At 40.8% G+C, this 19,119-nt stretch overlaps 2 protein-coding genes across 2 annotated transcripts; both read left to right on the top strand.

Moving 5' to 3' along the window:
• The first annotated feature begins 41 nt into the window (after positions 1–41).
• On the top strand, positions 42–12,141 carry strip1 (striatin interacting protein 1). The gene is made up of 20 exons (XM_031757107.2): positions 42–243; positions 2,681–2,750; positions 2,840–2,914; positions 3,012–3,146; positions 3,234–3,354; positions 3,678–3,853; positions 3,937–4,064; positions 4,171–4,353; positions 4,730–4,950; positions 5,075–5,140; positions 5,253–5,316; positions 5,429–5,500; positions 5,915–5,989; positions 6,410–6,507; positions 6,881–7,007; positions 8,506–8,606; positions 8,721–8,787; positions 8,881–8,985; positions 9,094–9,298; positions 10,712–12,141. Exons 1-20 carry the CDS (start codon positions 133–135, stop codon positions 10,957–10,959), a joined length of 2,448 nt encoding a protein of 815 aa, XP_031612967.1. The 5' UTR covers positions 42–132; the 3' UTR covers positions 10,960–12,141.
• A 176-nt stretch (positions 12,142–12,317) lies between these two features.
• LOC116333910 (tripartite motif-containing protein 16-like protein) lies at positions 12,318–18,244 on the top strand. The gene is made up of 7 exons (XM_031757204.2): positions 12,318–12,820; positions 14,118–14,213; positions 14,294–14,527; positions 14,612–14,768; positions 14,843–14,932; positions 16,739–16,798; positions 16,912–18,244. Exons 1-7 carry the CDS (start codon positions 12,350–12,352, stop codon positions 17,454–17,456), a joined length of 1,653 nt encoding a protein of 550 aa, XP_031613064.2. The 5' UTR covers positions 12,318–12,349; the 3' UTR covers positions 17,457–18,244.
• Positions 18,245–19,119: the final 875 nt, after the last annotated feature.

Here is a 19,119-nt window from a genome sequence, read left to right as displayed (position 1 = left end):
TTTCACACAAATTCTCCACACCCACACCTCGGGCCGCTGCTGCGGACCTTCGGACAAGATTCGCGCTGACGGGAGTCCGACTGTCGCGTTCCATTTCTCATCTCGCGAGAGTTCACTGGGCCCCAAAAAATTATGGACGTCGGTGGAAACGGTAGTGGGCTACCTGTAAACAATAAGCAGAGAGCTATGTTACCTAACAAAACCAGGGGCGAATTTACCCGCAATCAAAGAAAAGATTCAGAGGTACGTATCCAGATGTTTATGGTTGATTTCCAGCGTGTATTATTTTAGCTAAAGAGACGAGGCCTTTCCTGCTGCTAGTGTAAAGTTAGCTAGCTCTGTCATTGTAGCCCAATTAGTGTTTCTAACATGATTCGGGAGTTAAGAGCAGCAAACGACCTTCATTACGGTGTTTGTACGTGTACTTAGCTGTACGGTGTTCCGTTTGTTTTCCGGTGTTAACACAGTGAAAAGCGAGCAGGAGACAGCTAGCTGACGTTAGCCGGCTACAGGCCAGGCTTGTGTATGTGTCAGGAATCTAAGGACCTGTTGAAAACTGATTGTTTAGGTCCTGCTTAACACATTTAATCTTTCTAATGCGACAGTCGGCTATGACAGTGTAATTTTACTGTATATATGCAAATTGGTCACTCATCTGTGTGACGTTTAAAGAAAACAAGCTGAGTGTTTCCGTGTAGTGGTTTAAATAGCCACTGGAGACAGTCATGGTAGCACTGCTTCCCTGTCTGTCTTGAAGAGGTGTATTATTTCCAGTCTTTTCTTGAAAGTAGGCTCACAGTGGCAACAGTAAATCCTCTTGTGTTTAGTTAGAATAGAATAGAATAGAATAATCCTTTAATTGTCCCACAAGGGGAAATTTGGTTGTATCAGCAGCAAAAAAACACACATATACAAAAAGAACAGGACACAGAACAGAAAACAAAAAACACAATTTTTACATATTTACATCATGGACAATAGTTACCAGAGCAGAGTACAGTACAGTTGTTAAAATTAGCGTACAGATAGTGTGCAAACAGAGCAGGATACTGAAAGATGTTTAAATAGTTAAGAATATTTAGAATAATTAGTAAAGTGCAGATTGTGTATTGTACCTGTGCATTAAAAAGTAGACATGTAACTTCCAATAAGTTAGTGTATATATAAGCTGAGAAAAGTAATGTGCAGTTATAACAGTAGAAGTTGTTACAGCACTGATGTAAACATCTATGTTTGTTGGGAGCAGTTTTGATTGTACAGTCTGACAGCTGCAGGGAGGAAGGACCTGCGGAAACGCTCCTTCATGCATCTAGGATGCAGCAGTCTGTCACTGAAGGAGCTCTGCAGTAATGCTTCATGATGGCAGCCTCAGTGTGTTACTGTTACTTTCAGTGTTGCAGCTGGTACACATAATGTTGTTTATTGATTCATAAACTTTATATTACAAATCAGAAACTACATTAACTAGTCTGAAATGTAAATTATAGAATAAAAGATTATAGAGTTGTCAGTAATAGATACTCAAATACAAGTTTATTACTACTACTATTGGTACAGCTTTATAATAAACAGTGCCCAAAGCGGTTTATGTAACCAAAATATAGTGAGGTGTTAAAGTAACTGACATCAGCTGTGCACGGTGTTTATGGACAACTGAAAATATAATTGACTGAGTGTTCCTGAACTAAGTAACCCAACAAACCAACAGTGTCATGAAGAAACTTTCCAAAGAGAGTAAGCAGACTGAAAGTGGAGGTTTTATAACCTTCACCACTCCCACCACTCAGGTGCACCCAGTCTTAAACAGGACACAGTGCTATTACAGCAGTGTTTGATTGCATCTTATTTGTTACTTTGTGCTCCTGAACTACTTTAACAGTATTGCTTGTTCTTGCCAACCGGATGTTTTTATACCTTTATACCTTATACCGTGCTTTATAGGCATGTATAAGGTGGAGAACATGCCTGATTAAAAAAAAAGATGTTAAAAGATGTAAGCTTTGTTAGAGAGTAGCTGCGAGCACAGAGGAGTGTTTCACCTGTAGCTAAATACTAAAATGTGGGGAAATGCAGCTAAATGCATTGACTCAAGTACTCTACAAAGGAAGATCATAGTGATTATGATGCATTGCTGTAGATAAAACAACCCAACAAAAATGTATTAGCTCAACCAGCGTTATCAGCAGTAAAAAGCCTCAAAAGACATTAATGCGGGAGAAATATTAATCCAAAAGTAAATACTAACGGGGGACATTTTTACTACACACTTGAAGTACAACTTACTGACTTACATGTGTTAACATAAGTGGGCTTTTAATCCAGAAGGTTTCCTAGTCAAATTTATTTTTTGATATTGTAAATGATCAAAATGCTACTTCCACCACTTTCTCTTAGCAAGAGTCACTTGGACATTTTGGTGCTTTGACTCTTGATGATGTTGCTGTTGTTATGGAGAATTTTGGAAAGGAAATTAAACAGTACTAACTAAATACCACCACTTATTAAATGAGAAAATAGGTTTTTATGTGTTTGTGTGTAGAGTTTGGGTAATGTGACTTCTTAACATCAGTCGGATGTGATTAAATTTGCCTTGGATTTATTCATTAATTAATTTAATTACATTTTTTTTTTTTTGTATCCAGTACCTCTCTGTCTAACCTCTGCAGTGTGTTGTGCACAGGGGCAGTCTGAGTCTCCAGATCTGGAGTTTGAATATTCGGACACAGATAAGTGGGCTGCAGAGCTGTCAGGTACGTGTGTGTGTGTGTCACACTTTAAGAACCTGTAACCACCTAAAAATGTGTGTATATTATTTATGAACTCTTCATGTGTGTTGCAGAGCTTTACAGTTATACTGAAGGACCAGAGTTCGCTCTTAATAGGAAGTGCTTTGAAGAGGAGTTCAGAGTTCATGGTAAGCACTTAGAATATACATACACGTCAGCCATACAAATAAAACATGAAGCAAGTATGCATCTTAGTTTATTTTCTTCACCTCTGCTGTGCCTTAGTGTCTGATAAGAAGTGGACAGAGCTCGATGAAGCTCAGCACAGAGCTCACGCTATGCGCCTGTTGGACAGTCTTGAAGTCACTGCCCGGGAGAAAAGGCTGAAGGTTGCCAGAGCCATTCTCTACATGGCTCAGGGTCAGTCCATCACACGTTTCCACGATTTCAAGTAAACTAGAAAATAGTTTGTCTTCATGTACTGTCTTCTTTTTTTTCTGTTTTTAGGGACCTTTGCTGAGTGCAGCTCTGAGGTGGAGGTGCAGCACTGGATGAGATACAATATATTTCTGCTGCTCGATGTGGGGACCTTCTCTGCTCTGGTGGAACTGCTCAACATGGAGATTGAGTATGCTCTCCATCAATTTTTTAGCCTTGCAGAAGTAAATGGCAGTTAAAAAAAAACCCCCAAAGAAGCCATTTTTTCCTACCCCATAGCTTTCTGGAAGCATTTATTGAGGTGCCATAGATCAGTCAGCACGCAGTTTTACTTTAAATTTAGGACGGGGGAAACACATTATTTGTCTGTTGTTTTTTTTTTTTTGTTTGTTTGTTTTTATGGTTTTAGTTTTTTAAACTAATGAATTCACTCAGAATAAAAAAGAAGAATCACTGGTTGTCTGTGGTAGACTTCGGGTTAACCAGCTGCCTGTTGTGGTGTCTGTGTTTCAGTAACAGTGCTGCCTGCAGCAGCGCTGTCAGGAAACCAGCCATCTCCCTGGCTGACAGCACAGATCTCAGGGTGCTGCTTAACATCATGTACATGATGGTGGAAACCATCCAACAGGACGACCCAGCCGACAAGCCCGAATGGAAAATCATCAAGGAGACTTTCAGGACAGAACTGGGTAAATTTCATCAGAGTAGCTGAAGACTCATTGAGGGTATGTGCAGAATCAGCCTTTTAAATGAACCTGCTTCTCTGATCTAGGATCTCCTCTCTTCAACAACGAGCCCATTTCCGTTATGCTCTTTGGTATGGTTACCAAATTCTGCAGCGGTCATGCGCCTCACTTCCCCATGAAGAAAGTTTTGTTGCTGTTGTGGAAGAGCATACTGGTGAGACTCAAACATCAGCCTTTCACAGAGATCCCAAAGAGTTCATCTGCATTTTCCTCCTAAATCCCATCTTATCTTCCAAAAACCTTCCTGTCTTCTGTTTCAGTTCACACTCGGAGGGTTTGAGCAGCTGCAGAGCATAAAGGTCCGTAAGAGAGAGGAACTGGGTCTCCCTCCTCTCCCGGAGGACAGCATTCGAGTCATTCGCAGCATGAGAGCGGCTTCTCCTCCTGCATCTGCATCCGACCTCATTGAGCAGCAACAAAAGCGGGCACGTCGTGAACACAAGGTAGTTATAGCTGCTACCATCAGGTTAAAGCCAGCTATAAGCAAAACACCTGAAAGTGAACTGTTATTCCGAATGCTCGTTACATGACCAGGGCAGCAATGCTCTCACAAACTGTATTGGTGTGTACGATGGACTGTGTGCAGCAGCACGCACTTTACAACGCCCATTTCCTCTTTGTGCAAACACAGCTGACACATTCAGGTTGTTTTTTTAGAGCACCAGCTTGTATTATTGTTTCATTTAGATGACGAGCCTTCTGCTTATAATGTATTCATGCAATAATTCCTCTGCATTCAGTGGCTTCACAGATTTAATACTTGAGTAATTTTAGTATTTGCTTCAGTCTAGTTGTAATTATCTTGTAACTCAAACACAGGCGCTGATAAAACAGGATAACCTGGATGCATTCAATGAAAAGGATCCTTACAAGGCGGATGACTCACGAGAAGATGAAGATGACAATGATGACAATGATAACTCTATAGAAGCAGAAACGTTCCCTCTAGAGCGGGACGAGGTGATGCCTCCACCTATTCCTCATCCTCCATCGGAGAGGGTTTCCTTCCCAAAAGGTCTGCCGTGGGCTCCTAAAGTCAGGTACTGCTCGGTCTCACCAGACAGCAATGCTGAACTGTAATGATGCCTGTTAGTTCCTCCTTTATATCCACAAATATACAATTAAGACTTTTTGTTTTTGATGTTACTGTTTTTGCTCCAACAGGGAAAAAGATATTGAAAACTTCCTGGAATCAAGTAGAAGTAAATTCATTGGTTACACTCTTGGAAGGTAGTGTTTTCTTTATGTTTTTTTTTTTTTTTTTTTTTTAGAGATGACAGTTAGCTTTTGTGCAGAAATGTTGACATGTTTAAGAACTGTTTATTTTGTGCATGCATTGCAGTGATACAGATACAGTGGTTGGATTACCCAGGCCAATTCACGAGAGCATCAAGACCTTAAAGCAGGTATTGCAGCATTTTGCACTGTACTTCATTAGGGATATTGAAGCATGGCTTAATTTCACACACCTGAAGTGTTCCTGAACCTTAATTTATTAAATGCCATCTTATTTTTCAGCACAAGTATGTCTCTATAGCTGAACTACAGATCACAAAGGAGGAGGAATTTCAGAAAACCCCTCTTTCTGGCGTAAGTATAAACAGATACAGCTTTATTAAAAGGAGATCTGTCGTGGTACCTCTCATTAGACTTCACTAAGGTTGGTTGGCATGGTTACTCAGTTCAGAATAGTCCTTTTTTATCATATAATGGGCCTTGGTGCAGCCTCTTAGTTCATCTTCTATCTGAAACACAACTTTGTTCATTCATATCGTACACATCCAGCAGCAGAAACAAATTACCTTGATGCCTGTCTGAAGGCTTTTGCACATACACTGACCTCATAATTTTAAACTCTGGCCATGCATAAATTATCCTCAAGGTAAGCATAATAGCTCCATTTTAATTATTCAGTTAAAGAAAAACACACAAAGTAAATTCTTCTACTTGACGTTTCTTGTTTCTTGTTTCTTGTTTTGTGTTTTTCTTTTTTCTTGTTGTCAGGGTGAAGAGGAAGTGGAGACGTGTGCCACCGAGCTGCTCTACCAGGGAATTCTGCCCAGTTTGCCTCAATACATGGTTAGTTTTGTATGGTTTATATTGTGCTACTGTGGGACCACTCATACCACAGCTGTGATACAGCTGTGGTATGAGTGGTCCCACAGTAGCACAATACCACAGCTGTGATACAGCTGTGGTAGAGTCATAAAAAGGCTTTAAAAACTGTAATTCTGTGTGAAAGCAACAACAGAGCAGGGTCTGCTCAGGGATGGCGATAAAGATTATTACACAAATACTCTATTGCAGCACTTGTGTAAAGTTTTGTGTCACAGATCAGTGGTGTGCTGTTAGTTATACTAAAGCATTTAGTTAGATTTTACAAATTATACCCTGCATACATTTTAAGTACATAAATAAAACTCCAAGATTTAGAAACCTCAGTGTTGGCAGGCTGGATTTAGTGTTTAAATCACTCCATCATGCTTGGTCTCTCTGTAGATTGCTCTGCTGAAGATCCTGCTGGCTGCTGCTCCGACATCCAAAGCTAAAACCGACTCCATTAACATCCTGGCAGACGTGCTGCCGGAGGAGATGCCGTAAGTGCCTTGAAAAGCCTGCCAGTTTCTTATCTACTGTGCCATTATGTGATAAAGAGGGAACATATGCTAACTGAGAGACATTTCCATTATCTAATGTGGAAAGGCTTTAATGCATTTACTTTTCAGGGTGAGTGCAGGTTTTCAGGTCATGCACACTTTTACATACAGAGCTGGAGCTGGTTTCACACGTGGTTTTTTTAAACAAGGAGATGTGGTTTATCAGCAGGTTATTTTACCTGAGCATGTTTGAGAACAGTAGACTCCAAGACTGCTAAGTTCTGATTTACAGGCAGGTGTAGGTTTTTACCTGAGAGCAGAACAGACTGAGGATTGTCTGATCTGACCTGATCTCTTCTGTCTGACCCTGCAGGACCACGGTGCTGCAAAGCATGAAACTTGGTGTTGATGTGAATCGGCACAAAGAAATCATTGTGAAAGCCATCTCTGCAATTCTGCTGCTTCTCCTGAAACACTTCAAACTCAACCACATCTACCAGGTGCGCACGCCACACGCCTGTTTAACGTTGCACATTGTTATTATTCCAGTTTAAATTATAACTTTGAATCACATCAAATATCAAAACATGGTAATAGAGATAAAACAGATTCACTCCCCTTCACGCTGCAGCAGGTTTAGTTTAACTCACGTTTGTTTATTTATTTACAGCCTCAATTAAAAAAAAGTGACCAAAAATTATTTGCATGTCTCTTAAACTAAATTCTATCCTCTGTAGAACACAGAAAACATCAAATGTTTAAACTGAGACATTTTACTTGTGCATGAAAAGTATTAGTGGATACACTAAGAAAAGTTTAGAAAAGTAGGAAAGCAGGAAATGCTGGATGTACATTTTACAACTAATTAGGTTAACTGACAACAGGTCATCAATGTGATTGGGTATAGAAAGAACATCTTAGAGAGGCAGAGTTTATCAGAAGTAAAGATGGGCAGAGGTTAACCAATCTGCAAAAAACTGCATCTACAAATTGTGGAAAAATTTCAGAATAATGTTCTTCAACATAAAACTGTGAAGACTAGGGCTATCTCATCATCTACAGTACATAATATCCAAAGATTCAGACCATCTGGAGGAATCTCTGTGCACAAGGGACGAAGCTGATAGTCAGTACTGGATGTCTGTGATCTTCGGGTCCTCAGGCATCGCTGCATTAAAAGCAGCCATGATGCTGTCAAGGAAACCTCATGGGCTCAGGAGCACATCCAGAAATCGTTGTCTGTAAACAGAGTTCACGGTGCCATCTGAAAATCTAGGTTGAAGCCCCATCAGGCAAAGATGAAGTCATAAGTGGACATGATCCAGAAACACTGCTGTCTTCTCCGGTGCTGGCTTCTTTAGATTGACATATGCTCCACGTCTGTTTCATGGAAGGAAAACTAAGAAGTTAAACTGCATACTGCAGCTATTAAAACAGCATCGATTCATAGTAGAAGAGTCTGGGTGCTGAACTGACCTGCCTGCAGTCCAGATTATTTACCAACTAAACAACTCAAAATCAAAAGATACCACAAAAAAGACCAGGACTGCTGAGCAGGTAGAGTCATTTCCTCTCCCAAAAGTCCAGCAGCTGGTCTCCTCAGTTCCTGCTGTCAAATTCAAAAACTAATAATTTTCCTAAAATGGTACATTTATGGTCAGTTTAAACAGTTGATATGCTTTCTGTGTTCTGATGTGAATAAAATCTGGGCTTATGAGGTTTTTGGGTCATGCATTCTGTTTTTATTAAGTTTTAAAACAGGGAATTGGGAGCATAGTCTTAAAAAATCCACTTAAATAAAAAAGGCGAGTTTCTTCTTTTCTTAAACTTAAATAAATCCAAGATTATTTTCAGAGTTGAGCAGTTGTTGTGTTAATCGTGAGTTCAGTAGTAACCAAAATACAAACTACATACATGTATCCATATAAAAATTGATCCTTGTGTAACTGCTGTCCCTCTGTGTGTGTGTGTGTGTGTGTGTGTGGTTGGTGTTCATAGTTTGAGTACATGGCTCAGCACTTGGTGTTTGCCAACTGCATCCCCCTCATTCTCAAGTTCTTCAACCAGAACATCATGTCTTATATCACAGCTAAGAACAGGTACTTTCAGTGTGGCGTTACATAACAAAGTCATGATTCCTGTTTGCAGTGCGCATCAATATGTACACGGCTCTGTATTTCACTACATTTACTTTACTTTTTTCTTCCTAAAAGCATTTCAGTACTCGACTTTCCGTACTGTGTGGTGCACGAGCTCCCAGAGTTAACCGCAGAGAGTTTGGTAATTTTTTCCCCCTTGTTTCTGTTGTTTTGTTGTTGTTGACACGTGACTGTAGGATTTGGATGTTTACTGTGGACGATTTCTTTGTTACAGGAAGCGGGAGACAACAATCAGTTTTGCTGGAGGAATCTGTTTTCCTGTATTAACCTGCTGAGGATCCTCAACAAACTGACCAAATGGAAGCACTCCAGAACAATGGTGAGAGGACGTCACGTCACATTTGCTGTGACACATGAATCACGTATGAAAAGACAGGATATAACTCTCTGCTTTGATTTTTTTTTTTTCCTTGACATTTTCTGCCAGATGCTGGTCGTGTTTAAGTCGGCACCCATCCTGAAAAGGGCGCTGAAGGTCAAGCAGGCAATGATGCAGCTGTATGTCCTCAAGCTGCTCAAAGTGCAAACAAAGTACCTCGGACGTCAGTGGAGGAAGAGCAACATGAAGACCATGTCTGCCATCTACCAGAAGGTCCGACATCGCCTGAATGACGACTGGGCGTACGGAAACGGTGAGAGAAAAAAAATCTGAACAGCTTTCGTGCAGAATATACAACACTACACACAAACATAGGACAGCATTATTCAAGTATCATTCTAGAAAAAGTAGGGAACAGGTTATATTTGGACACCATAAAATCCTTTTTATATTCAGAGAACCAGTCAAACTTGGAAGATTGTTGCAGCTCCTTCAGAGCTGCCTTAATTCACCATGTCACAGATTGAACAAGTTGCTAGAAACAGAGATTTTGGTCCATGTCGACATGACAGCGTTACACAGTGGCTCCACATTAATGATGTGAATCTCCTGGTCCACCACATCCCAGAGGTGCTCTGTTGGATTGTAAATAAAGAAATCTGGTGACTGCGGAGGCCATTTGAATTCACTAAACTCATAGTCATGTTCAAGAAACCGGTTTTAGATTTATGACATTGGTTTGCTATCCTGCTTTAAGCAACTATTGAAAGATGGGTCATAAAGCGCTGTGGTCATAAAGCAATGGACACTACATAGATGTGTTGTTGCTGTTGATGGACACCAACACCACCATCCTTTACACCACCGCTGTGGTGTTTAAAGGATGCAGAGTTTGGTACTATGGGTTCCAAACTGTGCCAAGAAAATATTCCCCATGCCAGCACCAGCAGCAGCAGTCTGAATCATTGATAAAAGCATGATGGATTCATGCTGTTTATGGCAGATTACAATAGTACCATCTGAAAATCGACTCATCAGACCAGGCAGTGTTTCTCCAGCCTTCTTTTGTCCAATGCTGGTGACCCTGTGGAAACTGTAGCCTCAGTTTCCTTTTCTTAGTTGACAGGAGTGACACCTGGTCTAGTCTTCTGCTGCTGTTGCACTTTTGCTTCAAGGTTCAGTGTGTTGAACATTCAGAGATGCTCTTCTGCATACCTTGGATGTCATGAGGGGTTACTTGAGTCACTGTTGCCTTTCTATGAGCTCAAAGAAGTCTTGCCATTCTTCTTTGACCTCTGACCTTTAAGAGAACTGCTGCTCACTGGAGATTTTCTCTTTTTTTGGACCATTTTCTATAAACCCTGCCACGTGATTGGCTGATTAGATATTTGTGTTAACGAGCAGTTAGACAGCAAATAAAGTGGCCGGTGAGTGTGCATTTAATAAATGTCATGAGTTGGGAAAAGTGTCGCAGACTGACTGAGATGAGACAGCTGGTGTGTGAGTGAAAGATGAGCTGCACATTCAAAGTGTTTCGTGTTTCTCAGATCAGTCGTCTGTTCGCTGCATGAATGTTTCATGTGTTTCTCGCCTTTTGGGACAAACCTGCTGTTTTGTTTTTATGTCCTAATGGAGATCAGGATTTGTGGGCTGCTGCAGATTGCTGTCACACTCAGAGCAGACAAAATCCACTAACTTCCAGTTACTGTTTGTTTTGTGTGAGCAGATCTGGACGCTCGTCCGTGGGACTTCCAGGCCGAGGAGTGCGCTCTACGAGCCAACATCGAGCGCTTCAACAGCCGCCGCTACGACAAGAGCCACAGCAATCCAGACTTCCTGCCTGTGGACAACTGTCTGCAAAGTGTTCTGGGCCAACGAGTGGACCTGCCCGAGGACTTCCAAATGAACTACGACCTTTGGCTGGAGAGGGAAGTCTTCTCCAAACCTATTTCCTGGGAAGAACTGCTACAGTGAGACTCGACCACTGTCAACATTCTTGTAGTTTATTCTTGTTTTTGTTTTTTTTAAATAAACAGTTTCAGTCAGGTGTTCAGATGAAGCACCACCAGTGCTCTCACTGATCAACAGAACTCTTCTGTGAACAGAACATTATGTTACACATTCTGTATAGACTGAAGGTGACGGATGGATTTTACTCTCAGTTTCCAGCATGGAGGAGTGTTGTCGGGGGTCCTGCTAAATGCTTTTGGTGTTTGAACCTTTGCCTTTTGAGAAATTTTGCATTGTTATGATTTCTGTGTAGTTTTTAGCCAAAAAAAAAAGATCATCCTTTTGTACTTAGGTTCTCTAAGACTTCTCCTGCCTGTCTCCCAGTTTTTTAATGAAATCGCTGATAATGACCTCAGTGCTAAAACTCCATTTGTGGACTTGAACTCTGCTCCTTCTTTACATTGCAGGTATTTCCTCTGTGTGCCTCTTACCTGCTACTGTAGGTCTGCAACTCACCAGGAAGCACTACATGACCACGTTTTCACTTTTAAGTTTAAATAGATTATTAATTTTAGGGTATTAAGTGTTAGGCCAGGCTCAGCACAGTGAATACATGAATAAAACATTCCTCGTTCCATCTCACGAGTTCATCATCTTCAGAGAGATGGAAGGAAAGGTCCGGATTTCTTTATGTACACTCATGATAGTCGGATCATTGCTCCTTTAACAGTTGGACCTTTTTGTTGCCCTGCTGGATTTTCAGGATGATATCATATCTGTTTTGCCTGACTAAGTGCTTTTGCTCTGGGACCATCAATGAGGCTGAATGGACATTAAAATCCCAGTCTAGACAAAAAAAAAGAAAAAAGAAGCTCGTCAGCATCTTCATCTTCTTTGCTGTGCACACACCCCAGCTGTGTGTGTTGGATCTTGTGAAAGAAAAGAGTGTTTCTGGTCTCATAAATGTGGTTCTTGTTGCGTGGTTTTATTCATCAGACGGCTGTTTTTGAACCGAAGGGTACAGCTGAATTTAAATTGCCAGTTACAGAACTGTTATACTTCCACATCTTTTTCAGATATTAGTTTCTTTGTTTTTATTTAAACATTCAGGAAATGAAAGTAAATGTAAATTACAAAGCTTATTTATCACTGCTTTTCTTTGTTTCATGTTTAGCTAAATACTGTAATAAAGACATTCATGTTGGATTTATTTGTCCTTTCTGAAGGTTGTTGTTTACATTTGTCTGGTCTTTGAGATTCAAACAGCCAGTGTGGAGGAGACACGGACCCCGCCTTCCTTTTTAGAAGACTTTCAAAAGTTTAAGTCACTCCCACACACAAACGCACACTTGTGAGTCATTTGTGCAGGAAATGAAACTAAACTTGTTACAGCCCGCCTTTTTTCCACAGAGACATGGCGGAGCGTAACATTCCTGCGAAGATGAACCACCTCTGCTGTCAAATATGCAGAAACCTTCTCAGGAATCCTGTGATGATTCCTTGCGGACACAACTTTTGCATGCGCTGCATCCAGGACCAATGGGATTGTGACCAGCTGAGGAGCAGTCTCTACAGGTGCCCCGAATGTGAATATGAGTTTCCATCCAGACCTCAGCTGATCAAGAACACAACTCTAGCTGAGGTGGTGAGAGAGACAGAAATGAGTTGTAATAAGGAGCAGCAGTCCTCAGAAGGGCACCAGAGAGTCCTGAAGAGACCCCGGAGCTGTGCAGAAACATCGGAGAGCACTTTGTGTGGGAAACACGACAAGCCCCTGGATGTTTACTGCTGCACAGATGAGCAGATCATATGTGCACAGTGTGCTTCAGCTGAGCATGGAGGACACAGGATCGGGTGGGTGAAGGAGGAACGGAGGCGGAAGGAGGTACATAAAACAGGATAGAAATGGTGCAAATCCTACTTGAAAGCTCAAATTTGCAGGAAGAAGAAATCGAAGGAAGCGTCTCCTGGAAAGCTTTTGGTAAATTAGCCCAAGAGTCAATTTATGCAGTCTTATGGCATAATACTAGACCCTCGACCACTTAATATTTCCTGACCTAACTCCAGATTTAGTTTTAAAACGATAATGCAGCAACATAGCTGACTGTAACAAAAATATTACAAGAACATGTTTTCTCTTTGGGTAAATCCAGGAAACTGTCATTAACCGATTGTTCGTGATTTCCTGCAACTTCAAGATTGCTGACAATGTTTTATATCCTGACGGATATTTGGAAACTTTTACGTATCTTGTGATTTATATATATGTATACTGATTTTAGCCATGTAACTGAGATGAAAGCAAAGTGCATGCTGCATCTAAGGCACACAGATCGACGATTCAAACTTCAACATAAGCCTAAAAAAATGAATAATTGCTGAAACTAAGTTTCAGCATTTAAAAAAAAGAAAGCGCTATAATGATATCTATGATGCACAGCGCTAGAAGTAACATCTGCTCAGTGTTAGAAAATCACATGACTGTTGATAGACGAAAGCCTTTATTGACGTTGTGGAGTCTTTCTTAACAACGGTCTTTATTTTTGTGGAAACATTATTACCATGATCAGATTTTATTTATGTAGCGACAAATAACAACAAGAGTCGCCTTAAGGAGCATAAAGACCCTTTAATAATATAGAAAAAAACCCAATGAACTGACAACTCCCTATGAGCAAGCATATGATGATAGAGATGATAACTATTATAATTATTAAATGCAGGATGGTGTATAAACACATAGTGAGTGAAAAAGAAACACGGTGTATCATGGGAAGCCCCCAGTAGAACAGACCTACTGCAGAATAACTAAAGGAAGATTCACGGTTATCTGATCCAAATATATTGATGATCCCTTATCAACAAGGGATGTTTTAAGCCTAATTTTAAAAGTAGAGGGGCTGTCTGTATTTCACAGACAGGTGACATTTCCACTTTATTTGGTTAAACAAATCATTCCTGAGTACTGGGACAGCCTTACAAAACATTCAAATGACTTACAGCATCGACCCAGTTTTAGACAAAGATGCATTTAATTCATACAAATGTCAAAAGTGCCATCCAGGAAAAAACTGAAAGACTGACTGCAAAGGATTAGGGTTAAATAGTGGCTTTGATGATTTAAACCAACTTCACAAATCTAAACAAATTATGTGTTTGCTTCCAACTAACACATCCTGAAGAAGGAACTTAGGGACATGCAGACAAAGTTCAAGCAGACTCTTCAGAAGCAAGAAAGGAAAAGGGAGATGATGGGGGAGATGATCGGACAGATTCAGGTGAGGGGAACATGTGACCAAAAAGTTATGTTGTCTGAAGTGTTTGTAGTGTGTCGCCCACTCACATGTGTATCAAACAGGACGAGGCGAGAAAAACAGAAGCCTTCTGTGAAAGCGTCATAGTGGGCGCCATCGACTCCCTTCAGAAACATTACCTATCAGTGAAGGAAGCGATTGCAGCTCAGGAGGAGGCGGCTGCAGCTCAGGTTCGCCTCTCGCTAAAGAGCCTGGAGGAGGAGATGAAGCAGATGAAGAAGAGGGATGCTAAGCTGGACCACCTGGCACATACTGAGAGCAACATCCGTTTCCTGCAGGTATACTGCCAACACAGCACTGGAAACGTTGCCTGTTTCTGTGTGACAGGTCGTATCCTAAACTTCTCCCCTCCATCCTCACAGAAATGGCCCTCTCTGAAGCTCCTCTGTGACCACTCTTTCCAGGAGCTTTCAGAGGATCCACTCCTCCACTTTGAGCTCACAAAGAGAGCCGTTGAACAGCTTGGGAAGCAACTGGAGGAATTCTGTGACAAAGAATTTGCTTCAATCTGTAACACTGGTATGTGTCATTATGTGGAAAACATCTCTCTTTAATTATAAGAATGTAAGAATATCTGTCCTTGTGTATGACAGCTGATGGTGAGGAGCAGCAGGAATCAGCATCAGAGACAGAGGAAGATGATGTCCAGCGAAGAAGTGAAGCCAGTGTCTCACAGCCCCGTGGTTTGTACTTCAAACTGTTTCCAGAACAATTTTATTATTACCTTACAGTTGTGGTCAGAAGTTTACACCCACTCCTCATCATGGACATGACTGTCATGGTAATTTTGGGTTTTTAATGGTTTCCTTAAACGGTTGTTCAGCACACATCTTTAATGGCTTTGAGAAACAAGAATTGAAGGGAGAAGTTTGAATATATTTTGGATTTATTTAATTCACACAGAGTCAAAAGTATACATACAGGCTCAAACATATTAACCAGCCCCCAATAATATTTGGTTAAATGTCCCTTAGTAAATTATCCATCAACAAGCTTCTGGGATAATTATGGCTGATTGCTCTTCTTGGCAGAACTGGTAGAATTCATTTATATTGGCTGGTTTCCTGTTACAGACCCTGCTTTTAAGCAAAGTCCACTGAATTTCCAATAGGGTTAAGGTCGGGCTTTAGGAAGACGACTTCAGAAGCTTACTGTGAGCCTCCTTCATCCATTCCAAAACCAGTTGTGATGTGTGTTGTCCTCATTGTCCTGATTATTTGACTTTATGTTGAAGAATTTGCATGTAGTCCTCCTCCTTCTTCATTATTCCATCCATTTTATGATGTACCAGTGACATGTTTATTTTTTTCTTAAGGAAGTACAGGAGAACATCTGTCGTTTAAAAAGTTTGATTTGCTTCAGCAGCTGAAATTACAAGTTTACAGCACTGGATCTTGATGTGAAATCAGCTATCTGCTTCACACAGAGGATGACCCTCAGAGTGGGCAGTCCAGTTTTATACTACAACAAAAACACGTATTATTATGACTCCCTTCTTCCAGAAGTGACGTGGCAGTCCTGCCGTCTCCCTGTGACTCTTCTCTCTCCGTTCCCGTCTGACCTCGTCTTGTATCTGCTCCTCTTCCTGGAAAAATAAAACAGAAAGAAGACACCTCCCTGCCTATCCTTGATTATTAATATTATCTAGCAATCCTAAGGCTACTGATTCTACTTATTATCTAAGTTCGGGACATTCTGTTCGGACTCCCTTGGCCCAGAAAATATAATCTGGACTTTTAACCAGTTATGATGTGTAAGCATGCTTTGCAAAACCCTCTGCACTTCTACATGTCAATCACAATAATTAAATTCAGTCATAGCGCTGAGTGAAGCTTTCGACCCATATTTCATGGAGTGCCAACTCTTTAATGAGCTCATATCAATGTGTATATAAAAATCCTAAAAAACAGCTTTATTTTTTTTCCTAACACCAGTACAAAGGCCATCAAAATAGCCCCAGAGCATGACTGAGAGATGGTACAGTGTTCTTAAGTTTAAAAGCCTCACCACTATTCCTTCAGACATACCTCATGTAATTGTGGCCAGAAACCTCAATCTTTATCTTGTCTGACCAAAATACCCGTCCGTGTGAGCAGCTGCAAATTTTAGTCGAGTTTGAAGGTGTCGATTTTGGAGCAGGGGCTTCTTTCGTGTGTCTTCACTGTGGACAGTGATGCTGGCGTTTCAGCAGTTTACAGTTGATGGCAGGTTTGAGTCTTGGTGGTTCCTGGGTTGTGCCTCAACATCCTTAAACATGTCCTCTCATCTGAGGGTGAAAGTTTGAGTCTTCTTCCAGACCTGGTGGTCTGGTGACACATCTGAATAACTTGTACTTACAGGCAATTGTGTGAACTGATTTACAGGATAATGGACTCTATTACATTATCCTTGCTTTATTCTATTTTGGGGACGAGTTTCTGTGTATTGTTTAATGATACAGCAGAGATGCTCACTGATGCTTTGATGCTGTCTCCTGTGTCTCCTTACAGTTAGCAGGACTCTGGCTAAACAGAAAGTGGAGCCTAAAACCAGAGAAGAGTTCCTGCAGTGTAAGTTTATCTTCCAACCTGCTCTCACCATGACTTTACCCCACATGCAGAGTCATCCAACCACAGGTGTCTTCTTAGAATTCAGTCCTTAAATGTCCTCTTCATTATCTCAGATGCGTGTGAGCTCTCTCTGGACCCCACGACAGCTCATGAGGACCTGGTTATTTTGGAAGGAGAGAAGACGGTTAAGCTGCGCAGCGAGAGGTCCAAGAATCCTAGTGTTCGTTACCCAGAGAGGTTTATACATCGGCGGCAGGTGCTGTGCAGGGAGGGACTGCAAGCTGACTGCTACTATGAGGTAGAGGTGAAAGGAGACAAGGCAGAGATCGCTCTCACCTACAAAGGAATAGACAGAAAATCCCGCACTACACTGTCAGCCTTTGGGGCCAAAGCAAATTCCTGGAGTCTGGATCTATCTAAACATTACTCTGTGAGCCACAATTCTGAAAGCATCCAGCTCACTACACCACCCCGTCATCACAGGGTTGGAATTTATCTTAAATTTCAAACTGGAACTTTGTCTTTCTATGAGGTGTCGGACAGTATGAACTTCCTGTACAAGGTTGAAGCCAAGTTCAGAGAGCCGCTGTATCCCGGATTCTGGCTCGGAGAGAAATGTTGCATCAGGATCTGTGATCTGAGACAGAGCCGACTGTAAAAGTACCGAAGACAACCGCAAACAGCTTCTTTCTACTTGAAGGGAAATTAAAAATAATATGTTTTGATTGCTGTATAGATTGCACAGTGCATGTCTGTTTCCTACGACGTGTGGGGTGGTTGATAACTCTGCAGTATCTGAAGCCCAAATTGCCTATATTTTTATGTTTGTATAAATTCAATCATATAAAATTGCATTTTTATTCATGCTGGACATGTTTTAGATAAAGAGATGAACTATACTGGTCTGTGGACAGAGTGCCGAATGTAGAAGAATGTCTTGTTTCTACATAGCCTCCAAAGGCAAGATTTACTTCAGCAGCAGACCCTCAAGTACTCACAGATGGAGAAACTATATAGCTTTTGCAGAAGCATGAAGAGACAAAAGACAGCAGGTGATGCCTGTAGAGGAGAGCAGATGTGGTGCTCTTTGGCTGTTTTCTTTAGTGTGCACTGCAGAAAAGTTCCTGGGACTGTTCAGTGAAGGAGTTGAACTTCTTCGAGGAGTTAAATACTGCCACAAACCTCGACTCAGGTGAATCTAAGCTAACTTTGAAAACTATTTTGTACATATATATATATATATATATATTTGTGTTTCTATTAAACATTGCTTTGTGAGATTACTGTGTCCAGAAGAGGGCGCCATGTGTCTGCGGTTTGCCTAATACTCTAGCCTTGTATGGAATGTCAGTTAGGTCAATATTAAAGAACTAAATAAACAAGTGGACAAAAACAAATGTAATTAATTAATCCTGAAATATTTTTTAATAAAAAAAATAAAGACGCCGTCTCTCTTGATTGCCCACTTCGGGGTGGGAGAAACATCCCTGAACTGTGTTATGGTTGTTGATGTTACATAGTTTGCTTACCAGAGGGCACTCTGAACTCTTCCCTGTTGGTAACACCAGAACACTCGTCGTTCAGCGGGAAATTACTAATAAATTAGTCATCATGACCTGTTGTCACAATAAAACAAGATTATTTTTAAACTGCATTGCCATATTATCTCAGTAAGGACTCATAAATACATCCACATAACAAATGTTTTGGAAATCTGTTTATCGCATTAGCTGATATATTAGACTTATAAATCACCACATATTGGTGCTGGTCTTAATAATCCTCTATTGGTCCAGCTTTACTCAAATCCTCTGTATTTGAAATGCATGTTTGATTAAGGATGATGGATTTAACAGTGTGGTTAAAGGGAGATAATTTAATCTAGCAGGCAGGGAAATTGTGTAGTTTTTATATTGCAGTGCTGGTTGGTGAGACTGCAGAGTCTCGAGGAGATTGTCATTAGTCTGCGTTTGAACTCATTGTCTATTCTTCCTGTTCTGCTCGGTATGGCAGAATAGGAAGAATAGACTGTTTGGTCTTTATCTTTTTATTAATTGCTAATTGTGCATATTAAAACTGTGTGTCGTGTTTTAAAGTATATGGTGACTATTTAAAAGGCTCTGACTTTAAAAACAGTGCTTTATATATCGATTCTACCAGTTGAACCTGGTTACTAGTCTTTATTGATGATGTGAGTGCTGATGGAAGCAGCAGGATGAGTGCTGAAGTGTACAGGGCTATACTCTCTGCACGTATTATTGAGACAAATGTTGCAAAACTGATTGCTTCACAGTGTGAATGGATAATGACCCAAAACATAA

The sequence above is a fragment of the Oreochromis aureus genome, linkage group 5 (assembly GCF_013358895.1).
Source record: "Oreochromis aureus strain Israel breed Guangdong linkage group 5, ZZ_aureus, whole genome shotgun sequence".
NCBI lineage: Eukaryota > Metazoa > Chordata > Actinopteri > Cichliformes > Cichlidae > Oreochromis > Oreochromis aureus.
The sequence above is the reverse complement of the archived record's forward strand: the minus strand, read 5'-3'. Positions and strand labels throughout refer to the sequence as shown.